This window comes from Pocillopora verrucosa, chromosome 9 (assembly GCF_036669915.1).
Source record: "Pocillopora verrucosa isolate sample1 chromosome 9, ASM3666991v2, whole genome shotgun sequence".
NCBI classification, from domain to species: Eukaryota; Metazoa; Cnidaria; class Anthozoa; order Scleractinia; family Pocilloporidae; genus Pocillopora; species Pocillopora verrucosa.
Window position 1 is genome coordinate 5,833,436 of NC_089320.1, and position 21,528 is coordinate 5,854,963.

General features: G+C 38.8%; 2 protein-coding genes across 2 annotated transcripts; one reads left to right on the forward strand and one right to left on the reverse strand.

The window, feature by feature from the left end:
- Positions 1 to 2,346: 2,346 nt before the first annotated feature.
- On the forward strand, positions 2,347 to 13,196 carry LOC131775614 (uncharacterized). Its single transcript, XM_066171928.1, has 9 exons — positions 2,347 to 2,464; positions 4,056 to 4,159; positions 5,297 to 5,328; positions 5,839 to 5,962; positions 7,564 to 7,655; positions 8,044 to 8,210; positions 10,037 to 10,184; positions 11,333 to 11,560; positions 11,906 to 13,196. The coding sequence occupies exons 2-9, from the start codon at positions 4,093 to 4,095 to the stop codon at positions 12,062 to 12,064; spliced, it is 1,017 nt and encodes a 338-aa protein (XP_066028025.1). The 5' UTR covers positions 2,347 to 2,464; positions 4,056 to 4,092; the 3' UTR covers positions 12,065 to 13,196.
- Positions 13,197 to 13,335: 139 nt separating this feature from the next.
- On the reverse strand, positions 13,336 to 21,291 carry LOC131775613 (ankyrin repeat and SOCS box protein 13-like). Its single transcript, XM_059091717.2, has 7 exons — positions 20,358 to 21,291; positions 18,675 to 18,893; positions 17,559 to 17,682; positions 17,002 to 17,145; positions 15,724 to 15,905; positions 14,962 to 15,156; positions 13,336 to 14,051 (listed from the first exon to the last, which is right to left on the reverse strand). The coding sequence occupies exons 2-7, from the start codon at positions 18,853 to 18,855 to the stop codon at positions 13,888 to 13,890; spliced, it is 990 nt and encodes a 329-aa protein (XP_058947700.2). The 5' UTR covers positions 18,856 to 18,893; positions 20,358 to 21,291; the 3' UTR covers positions 13,336 to 13,887.
- Positions 21,292 to 21,528: the final 237 nt, after the last annotated feature.

Genomic DNA, 21,528 nt, shown 5'->3' on the forward strand with positions numbered 1-21,528 from the left:
TGCTTGGTTCACGATCACGTCTAAAAATAGATGACGCTTCTGAAGATGCTTTTTATCAATATTCAGATTTGATAGCTCATTTAGTATAACAAGATTCTCGATAGGTTCGCTCATAAATGTTCGCTCCCAAATAGATCTCTCGGAAGGCATGCGGACCGACCCGTTCCTAAAATGCTGAACTTCTTTTCGTGTGGGTCTACCGCGAACGGCGTGCTCGTTTCTATGTGACTTCAGCTCTTTGAAGTCATGGAACGTCACTCTGCTTACTATGTGCTCAGCGATGCGCACAGCGTTCAGCGACCGCTCCGATGTCTTACTCTTCGCATACGCTTTAAAGCTCAAACGGCGATTTGTGACTGAACGAGGGGAGAAATAGGCCCGGAGTTTCTTTTGGAACGCCCGAGTAACTATAAAACTGTCTTTTTTCGCGGAACACCGTCAGTCGTTGTGTTGAGCCAATCTTTCAATTTGATTTTCGGATATTGTAGGCGTCAGTTACCCTCTCCAGATTTCCATCGACCATCAACAGATAATCTACTAAAATTAAACTCTACTCAATTTCATTAAGGTAAGAGAAACTGAATAATCGTAGACAAGAGATTATAAACAGTTGATATTCTCTTGTCATATATGAATTTGAATAAAATTATTACAATAATTTTGTTTGTTTGTAAGGTTGCGCTGTAGTGACGAGAAAGCTCCAATTTTTTTGCTCTATAGATTTAGTTTAAAGGGAAGAAGTCTCAATGGAGTTTTTTTTGTTTTATCGCGGTTAGATGCATAAGCTATATTAGGAAATTCGGGTGAATCACGATGTGTAAACTTTTTCTTGTTTATCGCTAGCCACCGATCATACGTGAAATACTCCAATTTCAAGGGACGTGCATTGTCAAGTAGCAACCACTGAATGAAACTATTTAATTGTTGAACTGAATTCAATTTCAGTTAAGAAGTTTAGAAAAAATGTTTTCGTCGTGTCACTTGTTTTTCACGAGCTTGAACAAACAGAAACTCATACAATTTGAAACGTGCCGTTGCTATGATGGTTTATTGGTGAACGGAATTCAACGACTTTTCTATGATGGTGACGTCATATGGTTTTGAGCTTTGTACTTGCGGTTTGTGATCGTTAAGGAGAAACTTCAAATCAAAAATAAGGTTGCAATGGTATTAGACCGTTGAAATGATCGTCAAAGCGGTCCGTCTCTTGGTCGGAAAGCCAGTATATTCCTACAAAGGTAAATTGATCGCCCAACCGTGATCCGTGTCTCAAAAAGGTGAACTGGGTACGAGTATGTAATGAGTCTATCAAATTTACGGACTGACGTTCCCGAATTGCCAATCAGTCGTTGTGTTGAACCAATCTTTTAAATTGATTTTTGGATATTAATATTCTCTTGTCGTAGATGAGTGTTGATAAAATTGTTACATTAATTTTGTTTGTTTGCAAGGTTGCGCTGTGGTGACGAGTAAGCTCCAATTTTTTCGCTGTATAGGTTTAATTTAAAGGGAAGAGGTTTCCGTCGAGTTTTCCTGTTTTATCGAAGTTAGATGTATAAGTTATGTTAGGAAATTTGTTTGAATCATGATGTGCGAACTTTTTCCTATCTATCGCTGGCCACCGATCATCCGTGAAATGCTCCGATTTCAAGTGACGCGCAAGTCGCAACTACTTGGTGAAAGTGTTTCGTAGTAGAACTCCAACCATAGCTTTGTAGACCGGACTAACAACTTTTGAGAGTTTATTTGCTGAGCAGAATTGAATTTCAATTAAGAAGTTGAGAAATTTGTTTTCGTCGTGTTGGTTGTTTTTCACGAGCTTTAACAAACAGAAACTCATGTAACTTGAAACGTGCCGTTGCTATGATGGTTCATTGGTTAACGGAGTTTAATGCCTTTTCTACAATGGTGACGTCATTTAGTTGTGAGTTTTGTACTTGCGGTTTTGTAATCGTTAAGGATAAACTTGGAATTAATTGTTTCTCACGCCATCGTAACCTCGCACCAAGACAAGACATAAAAGCTCTAGTTCAGAGCCGCAAAGTAGAGACTTGATAAAATGGGCAATCGAAAATAAGGTTGCAATGGTATTAGACCGTTGAAATGATCGTCAAAGCGGTCTGTCTTTTGGTCGGACAGCCGTTATATTTCTTCGAAGGTAAATTGATCGCCCAACCGTGATCCGTGTCTCAAAAAGGTGAGCTGGGTACGAGTATGTAATATGCCTATCAAATTTGTGGACTAACGTTCCCGACCTGCCTAGAAATTTCTGAGAAAACTATAAAGCTGATTTGCTTCGCGGAGCACAGTCGGTCGTTGCGTTGAGCCAATCTTTGAAATTGATTTTCGGATATTGTCAGCTTATTACGTACTCCAGATTTTCATCGGCCATTATCTAATCAAGATTTTCATCGGCCATTGACTGTTAATCTACAAATAATCAACTGTTTTCAATTTCATAAAGGTAAGAAAAACTGAATAATCGTAGAAAAGAGATTCTATACAGCTGATATTCTTTTGTCGTAGATAAATGTTGATAATATTGTTACATTAATTTTGTTTGTTTTCAAGGTTGCGCTGCAGTGACGAGTAAGCTCCAATTTTTTTGCTGTATAGGTTTAGTTTAAGAGAAGAAATCTCAGTCGAGTTTTCCTGTTTTATCGAAGTTAGATGCATAGGCTATATTAGGAAATTTATGTGAATCACGATGTGCAAACTTTTTTCTTGTTTATCACTGGCCACTGATCATTCGTGAAATTGCTTCGAATTCAAGTGACGCGCAAGTCGCAACTACTGAACGAAACTGTTTCGTGGTAGAACTCCAGCCTTAGCTTTGTAGATCGGACTAAAACTTTTGAGAGTTTATTTGCTGAACAGAATTGAATTTCATTAGAAGTTGAGAAAAATGTTTTCGACGTGTTGGTTGTTTTTCACGAGCCTGGGCAAACAGAAACTCATGCAACTTGAAACGTGCCGTTGCTATAATAGTTTATTGGTGAACGGAATTCAATGCCTTTTCTATGATGGGGACGTCATTTGGTTGTGAGCTTTGTACTTACAGTTTTGTGATCGTTAAGGAGAAACTTGGCTGACTTGATTTCTCACGCCATCGTAACCTCGCACTAAGACAAGACATAAAAGCTCTAGTTCAGAGCGTTCTTTTGTCGTAGATGAATGTTGATAATATTGTTACATTAATTTTGTTTGTTTCAAGGTTGCGCTGTAGTAACGAGTAAGCTCCAATTTTTTTTTTCGCTGTAGAGATTTAGTTTAAAGGGAAGAAATCTCAGTCGAGTTTTCCTATTTTATCGAAGTTAGATGCATAAGCTATATTGAGAAATTTCTGTGAATCACGATATGCGAACTTTTTCCTGTTTATCGCTGGCCACCGATCATTCGTGAAATGCTGCGATTTCAAGTGACGCGCAAGTCGCAACTACTGACCGAAGCTGTTTCGTGGTAGAACTCCAAACATAGCTTTGTAGACCGGACTAACAACTTTTGAAAGTTTATTTGTGGAACGGAATTGAATTTCAATTAAGAAGTTGCGAAAAAATGTTTTCGTCGTGTCGCTTGTTTTTCACGAGCTTGAACAAACAGAAATTGAGGTTGACTGTAGTTGCCGACCCGCCCAGAAATTTTTGAGAAAACTATAAAACTGTTAGCTTATTATCTACTCCAGATTTCCATCGGCCATCAACAGTTAATTTACAAAAATTCAACTCTTTTCAATTAAATTATTGTAAGAAAAACTGAATAATCGTAGACAGGAGATTATAAACACTCGATATTCTCTTGTCGTAGATGAATGATGATAGAATATTTGCATTAATTTTGTTTGTTTGCAAGTTTGCGCTGTAGTGACGAGTAATCTCCAATTTTTTGCTATATAGGTTTAGTTCAATTAAGGGCAGAAATCTCAGTCGAGTTTTTCGGTTTCACCGTGGTTAGATACATAAGTTATATGTTACTGAAATGTTATTAGAGAACCTTTGGTCGGGAGCAGAAATTCATATGCAAATTATCACCAGTATATTTTTTAAAAATTTTTTAAGGTCAAGACACTGACGAGTTGGTCTGTAAACAGCGAAGATGAAGACATCGTTTACCGTCTGGATTAGTTTGTCACTCTTCTTTACAATCACTGGCACCACACAAGGTGAATGAAACTTGATGTTGTATGACTAAAAGTTTTATGATGTTAGGCCACCAGATTTGTCTTCTTTTCAACTTAGAGTTTGACCTGTTTTGAGAAATGAATGTGCAAATGTTTAAAACTCATCAATAACGAAAAATACAAAAATTAAATAAACGAGTTCGTTTTCATCAATTGATCATTGGATCTACTCCCGTAGAGCGAAATGAGATAAACGCAGTGTCGAACGTCATAATCATTTAGACACTAGGAGCCGGGTAAATTGTGTCAACCTTTGGCAAGTTGAGTTGTTTCCGGGTCCAAAAACACGCGCTGTTGAATCGCTAAACTCTCAAACTGAGGTATTGTTTCAGTGTGAAACCGTTCATACGTCCACTTAGTGAGATTAATAGACTCACTTGCCTTTTTGCATTCCGCAGCAGTCTAAAAGTTTCTCATGATCAGTAAAGATGAGTTCTGGGTAATTATCGGAGGGGGGGGGGGGGGGACAAAAGGTATAACGAGTGAATCCTAGAAGCGACTGTTAATGGTAATATGACTGTTAATATGCACTTGAAAAGTAAAAAAAATGAGTTACCAGGTACAATTTTATCACCTTAAATTTCATCCATTTTCGCTTCCATTTTTTGCGCCTTTTGAGGGTGTTGGATAGTAATAGTGTAGGAAAGGTGTAAATTAAATTCATTACAAGCCTTCGACGGGGCTTGATTTTCGCAGTAAATTTTGAACAATTTGTCAGCCGGGAAACCGCACTTGAACTGCGTTTTTTCAAATTTTTGCAATAAGAATTTCTGCAACCTTTAAACTTTATTTTTATCAATAGTTTACCAAAAGATATTTTTGGGCAAAACTTGGACAATTTACCAAAATGGTCGTTTGACGGACGATTCTCGATCCTAACAGGCAGCCATTCTTGCAAAGTTGTTGTTCATTTGTGTGAAGCAACAAATAACAAAATTCCAAAATAAAGTTGGAAGGGGACAGTTTTCACAAGAAGTGAAGTCCTGCCGATCATTTTAAGGTGTAAAATAAAAAATAGGGGTTACAAAGGCTGTTTTTTTCGCTTTTTGCACATTTCTGTTTTTTAACTAAGAATTACACCCCTCTTGGTAAAAAAATTGAATTTATTTCTAATTTCAGCCTCGATGGCGAACCCAGTACCTACTACAGAGGTAAGTTTATACGTGTTATAATGAAGTTCAAGCCGAGCCTCCTTAATCTAAGAAAATATGGTAAAAATTCAGCGAATACCTCGTCTATGAGCTATCTTCTTTCATTCGTGACGGTTTATCACTTTAAAAAGGTGTTACACTGTAAGACCAATACGAGAAACTGGTGGAAAATGTTAGAAGTTAGGCCAGATGAATATCATCTGAAAATGATGCGTGGTTGAACATGCTATTCGAGTTTTAAACAAATATGTTATCCTCTTAGTCCCCTCATTTATCATACTTTTGTGATCCCAAGCTTCACATGTCGTCAAACATATCCTATGATACACTTGTGAGTGTTGTCAACGAACGCCAAAGCGATAAAATAGAACAAAAGACAAAATCACTGGGAATCAACGACCTCTCAAGAGCAAAATATGGTACATGTTTGATAACTTCCTCACAATAAATAATTTCGATAAGAAATTGAAATTGCTTTAACACTTACTCATGACTGTTCATTCCTTGCAGATCACAGTCACCCTTAAGCTTGAATGGAATGTCACCGTCATTGATAAACCGATTCCAGAGAATTATACTACAAAGGTTCCCAAAGGAACTCTTCTGATTGACATCATGAACAAAGCTGCTGACAGCTGAGAAAACAAGGCGCACTTTTGAACGAATACAAAAGCACGGTAACTACAGCGTCATGGGGTATTTCATCACTCACCATAAATGGCATAGCAAACGGACCCTAGCACAAATTCCTACTTGGACGATTTCATGATGAGCACAACCTGGAGCGCTTCACTTGAATGTGGAGTGAGCTCTTACGGTGCCATATGGACGACTCCGCCACTGTCTTCAATTTCGCTCAATTATCAAATTTACTCAAGTCATGATAATAATGGGAATGTTAGTGGAATGTGCAAAATCCATTCCAATAACTCGCGGTTAGTATCCAGATACCGGCTCGATATGTAAGGATGTGGGCCCGGGAAACTGGGTTCAGTACTATAAAAGCCAACGGATCTTGATCACCTTTGTAGAACAAATGCAGAAACTCGAAATAGCCAAAAAAAACAAAAAGGGAAAGCACGCAAAAGGCAACGACATCAAACCACGACAGTTTCTTTGATTAATTTTTATGGGGACATATTCCCCGGGCAATCCCCCCTCCATATTAAAAGTTTATCCGATGGAGAAGACGTGACAAGTAGACTTCTCGACCCTGAACCGGACGCCAGTCAAATGCCCGTGGGTTGCCGTGGGAGGGTGGGGGGAGGAAGGGTTGAGCTGATTCGAATTGATCGACTCTTATGCCTCGAGCTGGTTAACTGACCCAGGACAATTCTTAGGCGATGTTGTACGTACCTAGTATTCCGGCGTTATCAGAATAAGTGAAAGTAACTCGTATATTAACGCCAACGTTGCCGACCATTTTCCTATCAGGATTATGTCAGCGAGGCATAATCAGAGCAACGAGGTAGAAATTAGTTCCAGCTATAAAGAACGAATCTAACCACATCAGATGTGCTTCGATGTAACTAAATGCTTTGCCCTTGAACGTGGTATTCCGTCACGGTACTTAAAACCTATGACCAAGATTTGAATGCGCACCACTTCTCTGGTCTTCTGAGATCCGCCTTTTCAGTGTTTAAATACCCGAAGTCACGTGTACTTTTGTTTCAATCTATTTATTTTACAAATCCTCCAGACCAACGATGTTAGACATTAACAAGGCAAATACAAAATCAAAATGTAAATTTAGCAAAGGACCTTCCATTAGGTGGCTCTTATAATCCTCCGTTTCCATTGAGGTTGCTTGAAATTTGAAATGTTGGATTTTGAGGAGGGGAGTAAACCGAAGGACCTGGAGAAAACCCCTTGAAGCAAGGACGAGAACCAAAGACAGGTACTCAAACCTCGCATGTGACGCCAGAGTCGGTAATCGCACCAAGGTCACAGGAAATGGGTGGCGAGAACTCTCACCACTGCACCATCCTTGCTCCCCCAGCCCAAAATACATGTGGTAACAGTGGGACTATATTTGAGCAGTTTGGCGGAGATTTCCACCCTGCGATTTGCATGTACTTGTTGCTTCATATCGTTCTAGGTTCCACCCTCTGCGATCACAGTTACCCATTGCAATGGAGTGGAATCCGGACGTCATCATGAAGCCCATCCCTCCTCCCTACACCACCAAAGTCGCCAGCGGCACTACACTTACAGAAATCATAAACAAAGCTGCAGATGAAAATCCCGAGGGCCCTTTTAATAAGTATTCATCCACATATTACGGCGGACAGGGACATTTTGTAACTGCCATGAACGGTACTCAAGAGGTACGTCATCAGTGGGCATTTACCATCGGTTATTTTATATAACCAAGATTTACGGATTCCCTTATTGTTCGCTTCAAGGTGTTAGTGCAGTTATAAAGCAAATTTGGACTCCTAGTTTGTTACTACAAAAGCTACTTGCACTGCGAAACCCCAATCCATAAGACAGAACAAAATGGAACAAATATCCCCATCCTACGCTCAAATTCCGCTCTCTTTCTTCAGTAGAACAAAGAAGATGCGCGATGGCAAAAACGCACCATTTTGACATCGTTAAAAATGGTGGGAAGGTGTGGAGGAGATAGCACAAATATTACATTTACGTACGTCAGGATAGTTGGATCGAGTATAGATTATCGCCGCAGTAACGCTTCCTGTTTTGTTTTTTAAGGATACTATTAAGGACTGGTTCTGGAGCATTTACGACGAAGCAACTGGAAAAAACTGGCCACCCTTTGTAGATCAGTACAAACCTCAGAACGGCTCAACTACGATCCTGAAGTTTAGCACAAGGTCTGAATCTAAGTCTAACGCCAGCGGGACACTTGTGGGGATGGGGTTGGTAGTCCTGAGCATCTCAGCCATTGTGGAAGGCTTGCTGTTTTTGTAACTCAAAGTTGAACAAAGTAACCCTCAATTACGCGATAGATGCAGTCAGTAAAGGAACTTTAAGTAATTTCGCAGAAGTATTTCAGTAGTACGCTATCATTACAGAATAACACCAGATTTCGAGAAGATTTCGAGAATAGTAAGCGTTAACGTTCGACATTCAGCTTTTTTCATTGTTTTACAAGTAACTTTCAAGAAAACATGTTGATGTTTTAGATTCTTATGACGGGTGAAACAGAGAGTGGAAACAATTTACATTTTTATAGCTTTTCATAGTTTTGTTAGGCTTTTTGTATGCTGTTACTGTTATCAATGCTTGTAATCTCAAATATCGAAACGCTTTTTCTTTTCCTCGCTGATTTCTATTCTTATTTCAGTTAAGGAGAATATAACGCTGCTCTAAATTCATTGATCTACCATTTGTCTGTTTATTTGGTGTTGTAATGTGGGGAGTTAGCCGCTTTTAAGTTCGTATTCTTTGGGGAGGAGCCTTTTTAAGGACAGTTGAATTGGTCGGTAAACGTTTTCAACCTGTTTTGAACCAGTTCGAGTCAGGTGAAAAAGTCTAGGTAGCGACCGCTATCGTCTACGCAGGCTCTTTGAAGTCAGGCTCCGGTTGTCAGCAAATAATAGTGGGGTATGAAACGGTGAAAATCAATAGAACACGGCCCAAGGTTTATTCCTCGACACGCGATAATAATTCTTTAGTCAAAAAAAATCCCCGTTTCCTTTCCATGAACACTTGATAAAAATGTCGACAGTGCACTTCCAAATCTCTCTGAGATTCCTCACAGATAGTGAAACCTCAGCAATTTAAACTGAATGTAGAAAGTAACTTGATTTTGCTGCACAGCAAACTAGACAGTAAAAGTCGCTCCACTCTTCTAATGCTGAACACCCCAACATCTCAAGTGAGAGCACAAAGTCAAATTTCTTTGACTACTAGAAAGGGAAAATTATTCGACCGGCGACAAGTGCAGGAAAAACGTAGAACAAAAGACGGGACAATTTTATCAAGTGCATCGCTTTCCAAGCGCGGGGGGAAGGTATTTGGAGGATTTTGGTTGAGTTACGATTAAAACTTACCTGATCGTCCCTTTAGGCTCTGTAATATTCCTATAATCCCCGCTTCCCCCCTCCCCCCTCTTCTTTAACTCTGGTAGCGATGCTGATTCCCCTTCTCCCCCACCGGCTGTAAATAAACGACTCTTCCTTAAGAGGGCGGAAAAGCGTACGAAAATGATGCAACCAGGGAACGGGATTTAAACATATTCGATTAAACATACCCTATAGCTTGTATAAGGTAATCTTAGGTCAGAGAAACATTTGCAAACAAGTTCCTCCTTATTTCTTGTATTCAAGTGGCATCTTCTCGCTTCAAAGGCGATGAACGAGTGTAATTGAGGGCTACAAATCCACTTAAGTTTCCTCTCACATTTTTTCCGAAAGAATAACTTGATGTGAAGTTTTGAAATTGAAACGGTAGCAAAAGTTTTTGCTGGATCAGCTAAATTCGAAGATCCTAAATAAGCAATGCCAAAATCGTTCAATACATCAAAAAAGTTTGGGAACTTCTAGTTGAAAAAACTCTCCGTCGCATCACGCCCTAATACAATTTGAAAAGCCATTATATTTCTTCTAAGGTAAATTGATCGCCCAACCGTCATCCGTGCCTCAAAAAAGGTGAACTGGGTACGAGTGTGTGATGAGCCTATCAAATTTGCGAACTGAGCTTCCCGGCCCGCTCAGAAATTTCTGAGAAAACTATAAAACAGTTTTGCTTCGCAGAACACAGTCAGTATTTGCGTTGAGCTAATCTATCAAATTGATTTTCGGATATTTGCAGCTTATTATCTACTCCAGATTTCCATCAGCCATCAACAGATAATCTACAAAAATTCTACTCTACTCAGTTTCATTAAGGTAAGAAAAACTTATCGTAGAAGAGATTATAAACAGTTGATATTCTCTTGTCGTAGATGAATGTAAATAAAATTGTTACATCAATTTTGTTTCTTTGCAAGTTTGCGCTGTAGTGACGAGTAATCTCCAATTTTTTTGCCGTATAGCTTTAGTTTAAGAGAAGGAACCTCAGTCGAGTTTTTCTGTTTCATCGTGGTTAGCTGCATAAGCTATTTTAAGAAATTTGTGTGAATCACGACCTGCGAACTTTTTCCTGTTTATCACTGGCCACCGATCATTCGTAAGAAGGTCGGATTTCAATCGACACGCAAGTCACAACTACTGATTGAAAGTTGTTTCGTCGTACAACTCCAACCACAGCTTTGTAGACTGGACTAACAACTTTTGCGAGTTTAATTGTTGAACTGAATTCGATTTACATAAAGAAGTTGAGAAAAAATATCTGCGTCGTGTTGCTTGTTTTTCACGACTCTGAACAAAGAGAAATTTATGCAAACTTGAAACGTGCCGTTGCTATGATGGTAACGTCATTCCTTTGTGAGATTGTACTTGCGGTTTGCGATCGTTAAGGAAGTAAACTTGGCTGACTCGATTTCTCACGCCATCATTACCTCGCATCAAGACATGAAGGCTCGAGTTCAGAGCCGCAAAGCCACGGAGCAATCAGAAAATGGTTGTATTAGTTTTAGACCGATAAATTAAACGTCAAAAGGGTCCGTCTTTTGGTCGAGGAGACTTATATGTTTTATTCCGGATTAACTCGATAATCTTTGTATTGAGTGCATGTGAGATATTTCAGTTTCATTGGTTTTGGCAGCCGAGCTGTTCTTGTGATCTTTAAGTGATGAGAGCCACTATGTTGATTGAAATGAAACAGGGTGACATATTTCTCGCAAGAAAACTCTAAAATTGCCTTATATCATGGCTAACATGGCGAAGCGTAATTCACAGTTTACTGATGATGGCTCATTTCGATAAAGTTTGTGACGGAACTATCTTCTACTCTCCACCAATCTCGTTCCCAAGGCTCTCTCTTACTCGGACAACGAGTCAGAGAGAGAGTTGGGAACGAAGTTGAGCCTTCATAGACATCATCATAATTTCATCGCACCAAAATAAAACAAAAGTGACATTTTGCATCTACTTAGAACGAGATGGAACCCATCACTGTTACAATTGCACTGCACTGGGATACAAATATTGTGGACAAACCAATCCCTGCTCCCTACACCACAAAGGTTTCTCAAGGTACGTTTCTTATTGACATCATGAAGAAAGCTGCAAACGAAGATGTTGATGGGCCGTTCAATAAATACTCCACCACCTACTACGGTAATGTGGGGGATTTTGTCATCGCCATGGACGGAGTTGAACAGGTATTGCATTCTGATGATTTCTTTCTCTTTCTGCCTTTTTCTTAGGAGAGGATATCGAAGGGGGGGGGGGGAGGAGGGAGAGGTGTTTTATTTCAATTTCACGCACGAATTTTTAGAAAAATTCACGCGTCACGTATAATTTAAACAGCAGTTCTTGCATCACCAAATGAAAACGTAAACTCTTCATATGTGTAAGGTTTCCATGTCAACAGAAATGCTTCTTCATGCAACGCTCCATCGTAAATTTATTTTCGCAAATTTTTGCCGAATCCAGATACCATCCAGAAGAAGTCTCCTAACAAAAAGTTTCCTTTAACTAACATTTCTTTGATTTTTACTGCTCAGGATCCCGCCAAAAATCTATACTGGATGATAAGAGACAAACAGACTGGAAATCTCACCCCAACGGGAATAGACCAATACCAGCCACAGAACGGGTCAACTACAGTCTTCAGCTATGAAGAAACAGGCATGAGTCACCACGAAAGACTTACTCGTGGTTAAGCGTCTGGACAATGGTGGGGGGTTCTCTGGATAAATCATAACCCAAACCAGATAATGTAAACCACCTATGATTAGTTTTAAGAAAACTGTAATAGTTTATGTAATATTTTTTTACTTTGCTGCATCTAGTGTTAACTAAGTCATGATGTTAACTTCAGCTTTACTTGATAATTTAGACGTTTCACCATTTTGATTCGTTTCTCAAAGATCGTATTGCGATGCTGTTGCGTTGAACTGATTTTCAAAATACTTTTTAGTTATATCGTAAATTTAGGCAAATCTACCATAACGATGACGTATAGTGATCTGGGAACTTTTTTATTTGCTTATGCAAAGTTTGGAAAATAGCTATTTGTCATATACTCCGTAGGTTTTGTATTTTCTCATTAGTTAAATACTGGTTTCAAAGCCCCACTTAGTTCCGGTTGTGATATGTATCAATAAAGGGAGTAAGTTGCTAAAGAAACTGTAGTGCTAACAGTCTCTGAGTCATTTTGAAGTCATTTAAAGTTGTTAAGAATGATAGATTTAACCGAGTGGTTGTAAGGGTAAAATGTGAGAGTGAATGGAATGCGATCGGTATTTTCCATCTGAGCCGTTTGTAGTGCTGACTGTCGATCACTTTGTTGGACGCGGTGGTAGCTCGCTTGAACGACAGAGACAGGATGGCCACTTTTATCGAAAAACTGGCGCGTTGCCTCTGATTTGTCGAAAAAATCAGAGTCGTCTCTTCATAAACGACGAAGTCTGAGAAACTGCCAAAGAGGAGTGGACTCCTCGACGTGATGCATGCGACAAGTCACTATGTGAATCTATAGGTTTGTAGTAAACACAAGTGCATGGACCGTTATTCGATTGTGATCAAGCCCATTCTTATTTCTTGGAGATTCGTTGTAAATATTAAAAGTAGAGCAGTTTTCAGTGCAGTGTCTAACGCTTCCGTCCAACGTAATCTCGTGGGTGGAGTGCGTCGGTGTTGGTTCATTTTGCCCTGTGATTGGTTCAGGAAACTCGCGCCATCCTCACGACAAATCGGATGTAAAACTGAAATTAGCCACGGCTTTGCCACCCGCGTTTTCTCCGCGCTTCAGACAGTTCATAAGTGTTTACTTCGGTTTCTCATTAGTTTTGTCGCATTTTCATTTTTTTTCAATTCGCAGTGGTAATTTCTTTGTCATAACTCAATCGAAAAGCGATCACAAAAAGGACCCATTAAACACATCACATTGTTAACATTTCTTTCAGATGAATGCATTAAAATCAAACATATATTATCGTGAACAATGTTTTAATTTTTACAAATTTATGGTTAATCACGTGCTACACACGAGAGAGACAGATAGGAATTTTCTCTATTACGCCTTTCATTTCCAGGAAGTAACCAAGACAGAATTTCTCCTTATAATAACAAAACAACGTCAAGCAGCCAAGTGATGAGAATAAAGAAAATTATCAATAATGGGATGAATAGTTGATCCAATACCAAATTCTTAGAACAAACTTTGCAGAAAATGAATGGCAGACTGTAAGGAGAATTTTCATCAAGTTACTAGAGGTGATTGTTTTAACACGCAAACCAAAAATTGTTTTTCACCGCAAAATTGACCATCTATACTTTTCGTGGGGATAAAATCTATCGATAACTAATACAGGTATTCTAAAAAAAAAGATAGAAAGAAATAATATCTTATTAACAATAAAACTCTACGATCGTTTTCCAAGAGGAAAACTGGAGAGTATAGCGCTTGAAGTCAATTAAGTAAGGATGTTTCTTCCTCACTGCACACCCATCAGTAATAAATTATGACTGTACAAATTGGAAATTAATTTGACATCATAGTGTCCACATTCTTGCTCTGAACAACGTTTAAAATGTACAATTTGAGGCAGGAAGGAATGTTCAGAGAATTGATAATATCAATACGACAGGGAGACAGCAACTTGCGGATGGAAAGACGACAAAGGCGTTTCAGACTTATGGGTTTTCCTGCAAATGAAAATTAACAAATTGATCAACCAAACTAAATGAAGAGTTAGGATGAACTGGTGAAAGTAAAAATCTCTGTGTTAAAGAAAGTGTTGATCCAATGAGAACTTTAGGTGACTTCGGTGACCAGGGCGCGCGAAAATTATGCCGACAGCAAAAAAGGCGGGAAAATCGGGTATCTGTGGCAGGCAATCGGCATCTATTGCGGGAAAATCGTGTTATTTGCGTATCTAGAGAAACTAAAAAGCACAAAGGTGGGAAAAATTTAAGTAGCTTAGGGACACCGCGGTCAAACCTCTGCGTATGTAGATGTGATGTGTAGATAGCGTGCTTTCAAGATGTCAGAACCAAGTTGTCTCACACAAGTAAACGACAATACAAGGCAGTAAGTCATGGTGTTATAAAAGTGTGTTACCTTTTTGGTAAAGCACAGAGTGGTAAATCAGCAGGATAGCCGTACTAGAATAAGCTTTGCAATCGAAAAGTGTCGAATATTCCTTTTCCCTTCTTCTGTTTCCTTTTTCAGATTTCTATAAACGTTTCAGAAATCTTATGCTTAACTTGCGAGACAGCGGTTGTTTCTTATATTTTCCTTTGAAATTTTGCGCGGGAAATTGGCGCGGGTTGCCAAAATTGATCACCACGCGCATGCCTGACGTTTGACCACTGTGTTCACCCTTTAGGCTTGTCACTGAGGATGGTTGGTACAATCATGAAAACCGCATGAAATTATTGCAACCTAATAAAAGCACGGGATAATCTTGGATCAAGATAAAAATTTTCGAAAAAAGAAAACGCGCAATGGTTTTGCATTCGTCACTTACACCTGAAAGCCCTGAGTGGATAGACCCCAACGTAGCGACAAATATTCCCGCTAAAAACAAAGGAAATGAACCATTCGAGAACTCACCGTGGCTTTCCCAAAATAATTCCAAAAGTTGTTGATATGATAAAACTGTTTCCATATTTGGACCATTCCCGTAACGAGTCAGCAGTGATTGGACGAGAGTCTCCGCTGAATTACCGCTGTCATCTACAACGTCACTTCGAGCGCCATACTCTATCAAAAGGTGTGACAATGGTCCCGACTCCTCCCCTCTCAGGGCTGTAAAGCAAGGAGTGTGAACACACTTAAAAGTTCTTTCCCGTTCGAATGTTTCTAAAAGCTTTACTCTGCTTTTCATGAATTTTACACCATGGAAAAGTTCATTAAGACGGTTTTCGTACAGCCAGTGGCCAGTTTATAGCTGTCCATACTCGGCCGATGGTTTACCGACGCTTGTCCGATAGTTAGCCAATTCTCGGTCAAGATGTGGACAGGTTATAAAGTCGTTTGGAGCTCGACCGACTATAGATCGAGTCTTTGTCAACTATTAACCGACTATTGACTGACTCTCGGCCGACCACTAACCCGACATTTGACCGACTAATAGCCGATAGCTTGGTTTTTATCAACTGAGTTGACAACGTAAATTTGCCACCGTTAAGAGTTTCTAGAGCTGTTATTTCTGGCGTTAGCTCTTCATCAGAGCGTATGAGTCGGTATATCCACCGAGGCCGACGTAATTTACATATGATCGAAACATTTAAGGCTCTACTTGCTTAAAATGGAAATATATATATATATTATGCAACAATTTAGTGTCTGATGACGTTTCAGGGATCTACATACCAATATGCAGAGGAGTCAGGCCACTCTCAGCCTGGACATTGGGATCTGCCCCAGCGTCAAGTAAATACTGGACACAAGCGACATTCTGAGCTTCACACGCCACGTGTAAGGCTGTCTTGTAATGAGCTTTATCTCTTTGGTTTACACATGCTCCATACTCTAACAGAAGCCTTACAACGTCACTAGAAAACAAAAAGAAAAAAATTTGAACACCTCTTAGAGTGCGTTTCATCTAGATGCCCAACTCCTTGAAAATCATGCTTTAACTAAGTACTAAATTTTCTTAGCATAAGGGACTTGTCAGAAATTAGCAGGGGGGGAAGGGGGGTGGAAACAGAGGGGGGTCACAACTTTTTGAGCCTCAGAAAAGGGAGGTGTCATGAAAATGGGCAGTTAAAAGGGGGAGGGTCATGCAAATATATGCCCGTGATCATGTAGAGGTTCACCCACAGAAGAAAAAGTATTTTATTTGGAAGAGGTGGATGATCATGATGAATGTGAGGTAGATGAAGGGGATGAGGCATTACCCACTTGTTCTAGTGATGAAGACTTTGTATTGGGAGAAATAGGAGAGTCGAGTGATCAGTCGGACTCTTAATGCTGTCATCGAAAATGTATGTATGTAGCATGACAAAGAACAGATTAGAAATATATTTTGAGTTTTCATAATACTGACGCACCCTAGTGTATTGCAAGAACTAGATTTTATCATTTATACAAGAAGGGGAGGGTCATGATATTTTAGGCCAAGCTCAAGGGGAGGGTTAGCAAATTTCACTCCCATTGCAGGGATGGGTCACCTAATTTCCGAACCCAAATTTAAAATTCCCACCCCCCCTCCCCCCCTGCTAATTTCTGTCGTCCCTAACTATTTATTTCTTTGTTTTTCAACAAAGAAGCAGTGAAATTAAATGTCTTTCAGCTTGATATGTAAATTTTTAATAATGTGACATTGGCTAATTGCCCCTTACAGTTCAGTTGAAATCCTGCACACATTTGATGCTTTCTATTCTAGGGTCATACAAACATGATAATGATCAATTTCCAAGAAAAAATCTCCAGAGATCAGTTACATGATCTGTTATTGGACAACAAAACAACAAGGTGAACAACATGTTGTTTTCATGTCTTTCTGAGACTTTCCTTTTCATACACATGTGGGTGTTGTAACTTTTAATAAAAACAAACCTTTGGAGAGATTTAACATTCTCTGAGATAGATATACAATCAAGAGATTCAAGCTAAAAATGTACCTTGTTTAGAATATAAAGAACTAACCTATGAGCTCTTTGCGCTGCTAGAAATAAGGGCGTCTGACCCCATGCTTCTTCCACATTAACCAAAGCACCACCAGCCAGCAGCACAGCCGCGCAATCACAGTGTCCAAAATATGCCGCTTGATGTAAGGGGGTGCTACCAAACCTGGCAACAGATATATAACAAGTGAGACACTTGAGACATGTTCCTACATGACTGACTTATCAATATCGTCTGTTCTTCCTGCTTTCTTGTCTGTTGGTTGATAAGATTGTTTATTTGCATTTCCTTCTCTTAGTTTTTCTTCTACTGTGACCAAATGACCAACTGGCTAACCACCTGACTGCTGACTGATCAATGGACTGACCAACAGATGGACAAACAGACAAACAGATGGAGAAAGTCAGAAAGATAAACAGACAGACTACTGGAGGGCAATTAATGGAGTTTTTTATTCCAAATACTAAACTTCTTCCACAGTTACAAGTCTTTTTCAATCTTTTGTCAGTTTTCCTACACGATAAGCCACCTTACTGTGCTCAATAATGTATCGTTAATATTTATCAGAAGCTAATTACCTTGATGTACAGTTCACATCTGCCCCATGATCTATCAGTAGACTCACACATTTGACATAGCCATGATAAACAGCCAGATGCAGTGGAGTAAGACCATCTTTTTCTTGTACATTTCGTTTTGCTCCTGCCAATTTTTGAGTTGGAGAAATAGTTAAAACATAATTTAGGACCATTGACAAATAGTTATAAACAATACTTTAATCAATAACATAAGATAATACTTCCTCAAAGAATGGCTAAGGTTTTTTTTGGTTGAAATAGGTACTTCCACAGAATTATTTTAAAACCATATCTCCTCTTCCCATGCTAAAAAATGGCTGAACAGGTGTAAAAATAAAGAGATTGGTGCGCTTGGTCAAACATTCTTACTCCCAAGATCTCATTAGTAATTCTCCATACTGTCTGCCCAACAATTCTAATGAAGTTAGATCGGAGAATTTGGTATGAATCAAATACTAATCTCCTGATTTATATCATTCTTCATTCTTTTCACTTGTCTATTTGATATTGTATTGATATTGTGCAGAGAAATTCTGTGTTGGTCATTCGTGGTAGTTTAAGCTTGTTATCAGGTGAAGTGACATGTACAATTATCACACGTATGAATAGAGTCCTGTGTGTTAGTCATATTCTAAAGATTTTTTATGTGTAAGTTATTTCTACCAGCTACTCTGGTGGTTTTATGGGAGATCATTTTTTGAAGATTTTTTTTTTGTACCTGCCTACAAACAAAGACTAATTTCTCATAATTTTCTATTTACATTTAAAAATCTCTCTGGAGAATTAAATGGCACATAGCACAAATATTCTTTATTTTCCCAAGGTAATAAGCTAACTAATCAACAACTCTAACTAATCAACAACTTGACCTCTCTAAGAGAGTTGCCTCTGATCCTTTCACTTTCAAGATCTTTAAGCTACTGTATCTCCCAGCTATCGAACATAGACAGCCCTAAGAAACTGGTGTTCTAACCATGGAATATCTCCTTGTTTCATAAATTTCATAATCTTGTTACCTGTTTGCATGGCAGTGTATCAAAATTATATAGTGAATCACTACTCTGATCACTAAAGGAGGTGAGATGGTAACTTGAGGATTTTCCTGAAAGCACTTACCAGCATCCACAAGCAGCTTCACACAACCCACACGACCCTTGGCGGCAGCTAGATGAAGAGCTGTCTGTTTTGTGTCTGGGTCTCTCAGGTCAGGGGAGATCTTCCTGTCATGGAGGGCCCACCGCAAGTCATCTTCACGGCCTTCACGTGCTGTGAAGAATAGTGTATACCTCTGACCCATGACTTCTGGAGCACAAAGTTAAGTGCTATATGGGGGTGCTGAAAGAATTGAGTGTTCAAATAAGTAAATATTAGATGGTGCCCTTGAGATTTCTATCACATGATAGTTGATGAGGGAAGAGCACAAATCAGCTAACACCCACAGAAATCAAGGGCAAATAATCTCATTGTTGTAGCTTAAATCTATAAGTCTTTCTGAACTTAACCCTTTAACTCCCACGAGTGACAAAGACAGAATTTCTCCTTACAATAACAATACACTATCAAGCAGACAAGTGACAAGAAAAATATCAATTAGGGGATTATTTGTTGATTCAATGTCAAATTCTTCAAACTAACATCACAAGAGCTATGTGGCAGACAGTAAGGAGAATTACTAATGAGATCTTGAGAGTTAAAGGGTTAATAACAATACATGCCCACACTTTTATTTTATTTTGTTACTAACTGCTCTATCACAGAATAGATAGCCTGTGATATTACAAATCACATTGCAGCATTTGTGAAGGTTAGTGATTTATTCTAATGAAAAATAGAAATGAAGTACATTGTATCCTGATTTACCACTTCCTAATGAAGATTTCCTAAGGCAATGTATAGAACATTTGACACACATCATATGCATCTATAGTGCTCTGGCTTTATGTAATTAATGAAAACACAATTTGTTTAACTGTCTGCAATTTTCAGTTAACCTTTGGAATCACACATTAAGTTTTACAGATCTCGAACTGTTCGTTGTTATATCAGTGTGATGACACAACAAAAACAGTAATGCTGAATCATGTAAATTTTCATTAAAAATGGCAAATCATGGTTGAGTACTTTAATCCTTAACATACATCAGAACATATTCTTTCACTAAACCATACAAACAAAGGTAATCTACACTCAGAAATCAAGGAAAAATTGCAACGAAAAACTAAAAGGTATCAAAAGTTACGAATTGTAGGTACGAAAAAACACCATGGCAAATTTCCCAGATATTGAAAAAAATAATCATCATCAATACCTAAATGGAATCCGATAATATTTGCATCTTGAATATTCTGTAGCACCATAAGGCGAAATGTTTGTGATAGACATCAAATCGATACTCGAACAGTCCAAAGCTGTCTAGCAAATTCTTCGTAACATCAATTAAGGAAAATTTCAGGGGAAATTCATTGAACGTCACAAGGGTAAGAGCTTAATGTATGATGATATACCATGATGTACAAACGGATAAAATTTTTATTTCATGTTATGGAAATTTTTGCTGAGATTATTGCGTTAAAATATTCATTTTATAGTATACAACAAACCTTCGGAAAATAAAAAAATCTACGCGAGTTATTTCGTAAAACAATTCCATGCCTTTCGACATCAAAAATAAATGTTTGGTACGAAAAGGTAGAGGATAGTAGATCCCTGAAAAAAAATTCTAAATCTCCTTAAAATTATAATATAAGCAAATATCGTGTACAATCACGCGATTAAAAGCGAAGAAAGACAGAAACTAACCTCACTGTTCCCTTCGCTTCACCCTCGCGGCCATATTTGTTTGTTTGTTATAATTTGTTCCTTTTTGTTCCCAGACTCCCGGGCATAAATATTACCTCTTGAGCTCGTCGTTACTCACTTGAATGTCAGCGGTCACTGCGATCATTTTTGTTGTTGTTGTTGTTGTTGTTGTTGTTGTTGTTGTTTTGCTTTCCCGCTAATGCCAAAGTTGATTATGGGAGATGTGAGAAACTAGAAAGAGGGGTGAGAGCCTCAGAAGGGAGAGAGGAAAAGCTCTCCCCGATAAAGGGTTGTCATAGATATTTCAGTGGTAAACTTCGTCTTATGAGAGAAATCGAACCAGGTACGATTCTCTAGGGCAGTTCTATTCGGGTATAATTCCCACGGGCATAGGGTAAAATATGGACTGGACTATTTTTTGGACCATTTTTTGGACTATTTTTTTGGACCATTTTGAAGGGGGGAAGCACACCATTAGTACTGAGGGAGGGGTAGGATGAAGTCTATCAGTACTAAGAGAGGGGTGGGAGGCGGAGTGTTATTACTTAGGAAGGGTGTGAGACGGACTCTTACTACGCAGAGAGGGGTGGGAGGTAGTTGTAATAGGAAACACTGCTAGCTACTGGAGCTTTTACTCGATCGTACAAACAATTTTAATTGGTTTTTCGACTGAGTTTTTGTATGTCAAAATTTTAGCGCTGGGCCGCGGCGTTTCTTCATTTTTTTTCGTCATGCGAAAGTGGTTAACGTTCAATTAAATCTGCATAGGAAAAAAAATCAAGACAAGTAAATTTAATTATGTCGCAATTCATACTCAAAATTAGTTTGTCATAAGATGAAAACGCGCAGTCTAAAATGAAACAACTCACAAAGAGAGACAGAACCAAATAAAAAAAGGAAAGATTTTGTCTTCAGATAACAACAGTCCAAATAGGACTGACTACCCAAGAGAGACAGAACCAGGTGAAAAAAAAAGAGAGGTTCTGCCTTCAGATAACAACAGCCCAAATAGGATTGACTACCCAAGAGAGACAGAACCAGGTGAAAAAAAGGAAAGGTTCTGCCTTCAGATAACAACAGCCCAAATAGGACTGACTACCCAAGAGAGACAGAACCAGGTGAAAAAAAAAAAAGGAAAGGTTCTGCCTTCAGATAACAACAGCCCGAATAG